The sequence below is a fragment of the Pituophis catenifer genome, unplaced genomic scaffold, assembly GCF_029215685.1.
Source record: "Pituophis catenifer annectens isolate HBS135680 unplaced genomic scaffold, rPitCat1.0.hap2 SCAF_3, whole genome shotgun sequence".
Classification (NCBI taxonomy): domain Eukaryota; kingdom Metazoa; phylum Chordata; class Lepidosauria; order Squamata; family Colubridae; genus Pituophis; species Pituophis catenifer.
Genome location: NW_027256883.1, coordinates 22,760,132 through 22,767,310, shown reverse-complemented (window position 1 = coordinate 22,767,310; position 7,179 = coordinate 22,760,132). Strand labels below are relative to the sequence as shown.

General features: G+C 40.0%; 1 protein-coding gene across 2 annotated transcripts; it reads left to right on the top strand.

The window, feature by feature from the left end:
* The first annotated feature begins 103 nt into the window (after nucleotides 1-103).
* Nucleotides 104-6,871, top strand: ENY2 (ENY2 transcription and export complex 2 subunit). 2 transcript variants are annotated; one of them, XM_070942055.1, is made up of 5 exons: nucleotides 104-322; nucleotides 1,085-1,182; nucleotides 1,308-1,378; nucleotides 2,637-2,711; nucleotides 6,550-6,871. In XM_070942055.1, exons 2-5 carry the CDS (start codon nucleotides 1,115-1,117, stop codon nucleotides 6,624-6,626), a joined length of 291 nt encoding a protein of 96 aa, XP_070798156.1. In that variant the 5' UTR covers nucleotides 104-322; nucleotides 1,085-1,114; the 3' UTR covers nucleotides 6,627-6,871. The 2 variants fall into 2 exon arrangements, with proteins under 2 accessions (XP_070798156.1, XP_070798155.1); XM_070942054.1 differs by having other exon boundaries at nucleotides 1,082-1,182; nucleotides 6,550-6,869.
* Nucleotides 6,872-7,179: the final 308 nt, after the last annotated feature.

The window sequence follows — 7,179 nt, the reverse complement described above, 5'->3', positions numbered from 1 at the left end:
CACAGAAGAGCATTGTGGGAAAAGTAGTTTTTATGCTAAGGCGGCGTGAAGGGCGTCATGGGAACGGCTGAGCGGCAACGTCCTTCTGGGAGTTGTAGTTTTCATTGGGCGTCGAGCCGTTGAAGCCATGCGGCTGAGAACTACGCTTCCCAAATCTTTCTGCGAGGATTGAGGGAGGCGGTTGCAAGGCTTCTTTCTCTTTAGTTGGGTAAAGTCTTGGGCAACCCGGGGAGAGTTGGTCTTGCCGCGAGTTCGAGGCTCCGTTGAACCGGGTCTCCTCGGAGACTGAGCTCGTGGAGGAAGCAAGTGGGTCGCCGGAGAGGTAACCCGTTTGTTTGGGGGGGGGGGGCGGGCAGTGCAGCTAATGGAGGCTTTTGTGCTTGTGTGGATGTCGATTCCTCTTCGAATTTGCTTTATATTCCCGTCCCCTTTTTCCCCATCCCTTCCAGTTTCCCTTCCTTAAAACAGAAACCGACTCCAGATCTGACTTATTTATTGCGAGGCTTTTTTTCAGTAGTATAGTTTGAGCATCATCATCATCATCATCATCATATGATGAAACTGATGGGCGTGCAACTCAAAAGCAAGGAGGACTCAAAATGGGTGGTTTTTCAGAAAGGAGGGGATCCCCATGTTAGTAAGTAATCTCAATTGTTTGGGTGCTTGAACCACTCAACCCTTGGAAAAATGCAATGGTACAACAGGGTCATATAGGTCGTTGAATTAAATCCCTCTTATAGGGGCTGGGTTTTTAGCTGAGTAGGGGATGCATGTTGTGTGAATGCAGTAGAAATATATATATGTATGTATATATATACACACACACACACACACACACACACACACACACACACACACATACACACACACACACACACACACACACACACACAGTGCAGGTTTCTGGGAATCCAGATCCAAATTGGCAACAGGACAACCTAACTTTATACCCAAGTCGCAATATTGATAATCCTTATTTCAGTTGTGGGTCTGCAGGTTTGAGGAGCTGCAACCAAAGAATTTATGGAAGCCAGAGATTATCCTTGAAATAGTTTACATCATTGAAATCTCTGCTTTTCAGTAGATCTGGTCTACTTGCACGCAGGAGGGAAAAATGAACAAAGATGCACAAATGAGAGCAACTATTAATCAAAAGTTAATTGAAACAGGAGAACGAGAACGGTATGTGGGTTTTATTTTCTACTCTAGTTGTAGAGCTGTGTTGCTCGCTGGTTGAGAACACTCTTTAATGTTTTTCTAATACCTGGTATGGATATACCATACTTCTAACACTGTTGTTTTTACAGCCTTAAAGAACTACTGAGAGCCAAATTAATTGAATGTGGTTGGAAAGATCAGCTAAAAGCACACTGCAAAGGTAATTATCACTTGTTGGTACCATGGTCATGAATCTTAATATTCATGTAATATGAATGTTCTCATGTTGCATTTTCAATCACAGATGTATGATATATAGACAATATTTTTAAAAAGGAAATAAATTGCAATGTCACTCTTAATACGTGATTCCCACGTGTGGCCTGCCTTAAGTACCCCTCTCTCCTCTATTTTGTCTTTTTTTCAATATTTATTTATTTGTATCCCACCTTTATTATTTTTATGAATAACTCAAGGCAGTGAACATATCCAGCACATCTTCCTCCTATATACACATGGACAAGTTCCTGCAGACAAGATTTGCCATTACCTCCTTGATAGAGTTGAGAGGGAGTGTCTGGCCCAAGGTCGCCCAACTAGCTTTTTGCCTAAGGCAGAACTATTACTCATAGTCTTCAGGTCTGATGCTTAACCACTGCATCAAATTGGCTCCCTAGATTTTAAATTATTTTTCTTTATTCCAATTACTTTGGAAAAGGGAAAATTTAAATAAAATAGCAATGTCAGCTAGGTTACAATGGTGTTTAGTTATGGACCAAGATAGATTCTTCCAAACAAGGATTCAACTGGATGATCTTGGGTGTAGGTTGCTGCATTAGTTTTAAATAATGTGGCACTACTTTAATTGAGTTGTGCAATTCAACAATTAAGTCAAACACGAAAGCGCTCTAAGCTGGATTTCAAGAGTTTTTTTTTGTCATGTGTTGAATATATTGCTATTCAAAAACTACTCAAAAAAAGTTGGGTTGCATGGGACTAAATGAGAGAGTAGAAGAGTGAGTAGATGTGGTTGGATTCTAGAATATGTAAGTGTGTGTGGTTCAGGCCATAATCCAAAGTATGCTTATTTATTTTTTAAAAAGCTCTATTTTAAAATAGAGGCAGTTTGGTCTAGTGGTTAAGGCACCAGGCTGGAAAATAAGAGAGCATGAGTTCACGTCCCACCATAATCATGAAAGCCAGCTGGGTGACATTGGACAGGTCACTCTGTTAGCCCAAATCACCTCACAGGGTTGTTATGGGGAAAATAGAAGGAAAATGTGTTGGATATGTTCTCCGCTTTGGGTTGTTTATAAAAATAAAAAAGGCAGGATACAAATAAATAGTGTTTAATGTATAAATAGGGTTTGTCTGTGCTATTGAGTTTAATGTACAAAAAGTTAGTTTCTGTAACTAAAACAAACCTCTCTACTTTTATCTGACATTAACATCTATGTGCTTGTCTTTATTTTGTTTAGATGTCATCAAAGAGAAAGGGCTAGAACATGTTACAGTTGATGATTTGGTGGCTGAAATTACTCCAAAAGGCAGAGGTAATAATGCTCTATTGCTTTGGTACTTGAGCATAAAGTGTACACTGAGTTGTTGGAATGAATTCTTTCCAAGCGCTGAACATAATTCATTTGTATAGCTTTAAGAAGATGGCTGATTCAGGTACCCTCCAATGATGCCCTGGAATTTACATTTGCATTATATTCCAGTGTTTTTCAACCTCAGAAACTTTAATATGTGTGGACTTCAACTCCCAGAATTCTTCAACCCAGCATGCAATGCATCCTGGGAATTAAAGTCTACACACCTTTTAAATTGCTGAGGTTGAGAAATACTGGTTTATCTGGTCAAAAGGGCTGACTTTTGTTTCCTTGATCTCTGCATTAACATAGTCTCACATGTTGATTTGCTATGAAAATGTCTCAGTCTTTTAGATGCAATTAGCCACTGAGGGTAACGACAAAAACTAAGAATAAAACTTACAATAATTTCAAGGAGACCAGGGCAATCCTACTTGCAGGGATATTAATATTAATTGAAAGAGCTGAAGTTGCTGAAATCTTCAGTCTGTTTCAATAATGAGTATTCTAAGTGGCAGATTTTATTTTCCTGGGCTCCAAGATCACCGCAGATGGGGACTGCAGCCAAGAAATTAAAAGACACTTGCTCCTGGGGAGGAAAGCTATGGCAAATCTAGACAACATACTAGAAAGCAGAGACATCACCCTGCCAACAAAAGAGTGCATAGTCAAGGCTATGCTTTTCCAGTTGCAATGTATGGCTGTGAAAGTTGGACCATAAGAAAGGCTGAGCGCTGAAGAATTGAGGCCTTTGAACTATGATACTAGAGAAGACTCTTGCGAGTCCCTTGGACTGCAAGGCGATCAAACCAATCAGTCTTAGAGGAGATCAACCCTGACTGCTCTTTAGAAGGCCAGTTCCTGAAAATGAAATTCAAATACTTTGGCCACCTAATGAGAAGGAAGGACTCACTGGAGAAGAGCCTAATGCTGGGAACGATTGAGGGCAAAAGAAGAAGGGAACAACAGAGAATGAGGTGGCTGGATGGAGTCACTGAAGCAGTAGGAGTGAGCTTAAATGGACTCCAGAGGATGGTAGAGGACAGGAAGATCTGGAGAAACATTGTCCATGGGATCACGATGGGTTGGACATGACTTTGCAACTAACAACAACAACATTCTAAGTGGCTTAGTAATGCTCATCTGCTCTGCTTTTTCATATTCCAAGATTCTGTTTACTGTCTCAGGAAACATTTGTGCGGGCCCTGAGATATTGCTATAAATAATCATCACAGAATTATAGAATTGACAAGTGTTACATAGAGATGATCAATGCAGGATTCCAAATGAAAGCATCCATGACAGCTTCTGTAGGAATATATTTATTTATTTATTGGTTCGATTTATATGCCACCCTTTCTCTGGAGACTCAGGGTGGCTTACAATGCGTTAAGCAATAGCCTTCATACTTTTGTATATACCTGCTTAGTAGGGCTTTCGCCCCCCCCCCCCCAGCGATGTTCTTTTTTATACAAAGTCAGCTTATTGCCCCCACAATCCGGGTCCTCATTTTACCTACCTCGGAAGGATGGAAGGCTGAGTCAACCTTGAGCCTGGTGAGATTTGAACTTGCAATAATTGCAGGCAGCTGGTGCTACTTAAGAGCACTTTAGTCTGCTGCGCCACCAAGGCTCTTAATATATCCAACAAAGAAAAGCCCATCATCTGTCTCAGGGATCACCAATCTCCGGTCTTGGACTGGCACCAGACTGTGGCATGCCAGCAATCAGGCCACACAAACAAATGAAGCTCCATCCATGGGATGTAGGCAGCATGCAAAATCACGCTCCTTCCAGTCCATGGAAAAACCTCTCTCCACAGAATTGGTCCCTATCTTATTCTTAGGAAGTTTCTATTATCAGCCAGAATGTGCCTTCCAATAATGTAAGACAATTGCAGGTAGTCCTTTACTTTCAACCATAATTAGGACCAGAATTTCTGCTGCTAAGTGAGGTGGTTGTTAACTGAATTGTGTCCAACGACTAGGTTATGCAGCAAGGCTAAAAATGACAAAGTGAATCAAAGAAGTTGGGAGCATTCTTTGATGCCTTCTTAAATCACTTTGGGACTATGTGCAAATCTATGTCATGCATCTATGGGACATAGGTGCTCAATTGCTTTGATTGAATTGAGGTGAAAGAAACAATGATAATTTGGTGTAAATATTTTGAGCACAATATCAATTTGGACAATTGGCAAAGTTTATGGGGAAAAAAATTAAAAATCACACTAGCAACTTCCTACAAGGAAAACCTCTATAAGATGTTCTATAGGTGGCACCTCCCCCCCCCCCCCCCCCCCCAAGATTAGCACGAATGAATAAGGGAAAATCCTCAATATGCCAGAAGTGTGGAGAGACCGTTGGGAATTACTACCACATGTGGTGGGAATGCCCAAAGATGCAGAAATGGAATTTACTAAAGAACTGGCTGGAAGAAATTTTGCTAACAGATATAGAGGTCAAACTGGAATTTTTCTTATTGGGAATTATAGAAAGAAAATATAAGAAAGATACAAATTGTTTATTACTGCATATACTCACAGCGACACAAATAGCCTTCGCTCAAAAATGGAAAGAGAAAGATATTCCAACTGAAGAGAAAATATTACTGAAAATCTTTAACTGCGCAGAAATGGACAGACTCACTTTGGAACTCAAGGATAAAAGCGAAACTAAGTACTACAAAATCTGGGAACAATTTTATGATTGGATAGATAACAAGAGAGTAGCCAAGACAAATGTATAGTGTTAGAACAAAAATATAGATGTTATAGATAAATGTATGTTTAAGAGATAAATAAATATACAGAAATAAGGGAAAAAGTATGATTGTATTATTAATAAAAAACTTTTTTTTTAAATAAAAGAGTGTTCCGAAGTTTGTTTCAAGCAACTAATACTATTTTTGGGTTGAGCTTGATTTGGTGGCTCACACGGACAGATTCATGTTGGTATATGGGTCTGATTCAAATGTTGCCATTCCATGCTTTTTGTAAGAATTTTGGATTTCCCATTCACGTCCTACCCATGGTCAATCATACTTAGCTTTCTAGCTTGCCACCTGGCAAACATACCTGCATCTACGCTCATACCAGTGGTGGGTTGCCCCCAGTTCGCACCGGTTCTATAGAACCGGTAGTAAAACCGGTGGGAGGCTCTGCCCACCGACCCTGATGTCATCAGAACGCTTCTGCGCATGTGCAGAAAAGCGTGCACAAACAAGAGCATGCGCGCGGCCCTGTTGCGAACCAGTAGTAAAGGTAATAGAACCCACCCCTGGCTCATACATATAGAAATGCACAAAGGATAGTATAGTATAATAGTATAGTACAATACTGAATAAACAGTTCTCGACTTATGACTGTAATTTAGCTTGAAATTACAGCAGTTAAGTCATGTCAGTTGTTAAGCAGATCACCATGTGACTGTCCAATTTTACATCTTTTTTGCTGTGACTGAGTGATGGGCACAGTCATTCAGTGACCCCAATGGGCATTTCTTTTTTTTTTTTTTTTGCCGGAAACCAGAAGTTACATATCAGTGTCCAGCAGAAAACATCATACATTGCAATCAAAAAGCTGTAAATGAGGGCAAACACCCAAAATGCGATCATGTGACCATGGAGCGGGGTCTGGCTATTGGAACTTGAAAACCTGGTCATAAGTAGCTCTGGATAGGTCCGTCCTAACTTTGATCACTGAGTGACCAGTGTTAAATCAGGGACTATCTGCATTTGAAATTATTTGGAGCGTGGCGATGATTTCATCTTGCTCTTTTTCTTTTTCTTTTCTTTTTCAGCTTTGGTGCCTGATAGTGTAAAGAAAGAACTTCTACAGAGAATAAGAACATTTCTGGCTCAACATGCCAGTCTTTGAGCCATCCGTTTGAATTTTCCCGTGCTTTAACACACTGTTCAGTAAATCACATGAAAAACTGGGCATTTTTCATACTTCAGGGTTCAAGTTCACTATTTTTTTTTAAAATATTTCGTTTACTTACTCCAAGTCCACTTCGATATCCTGACCTCTTCATGTTTTAATAAAAGAGAACAATGCCAACAACCTGCGCTTACATGTTGAAATCAAAGATGTTTTGCCATTGTGTGTCTTAATGGGTCTGACCTATGTCCATATACTTTAATATTAAATGGCTTGTCTGCCATCCCGCTAGATCAGAGGTCTTCAAACTTGGCAGCTTTAAGACTTGTGGACTTCAACTCCCAGAATTCTCCAGCCAGCATAGAGAATTCTGGGAGTTGAAGTCCACAAGTCTTAAAGCTGCCAAGTTTGAAAACCTCTCGCTAGATGAATTCAGCAGAAAGGATAATAAAGAATAAATTCTAAATATTTGATGTCAATTGTAAAACAGCACAGCAGCAGAGGGAAAGCAAAGAGTAAAATTACTGTACCATGGCTCCAAATAATGGCA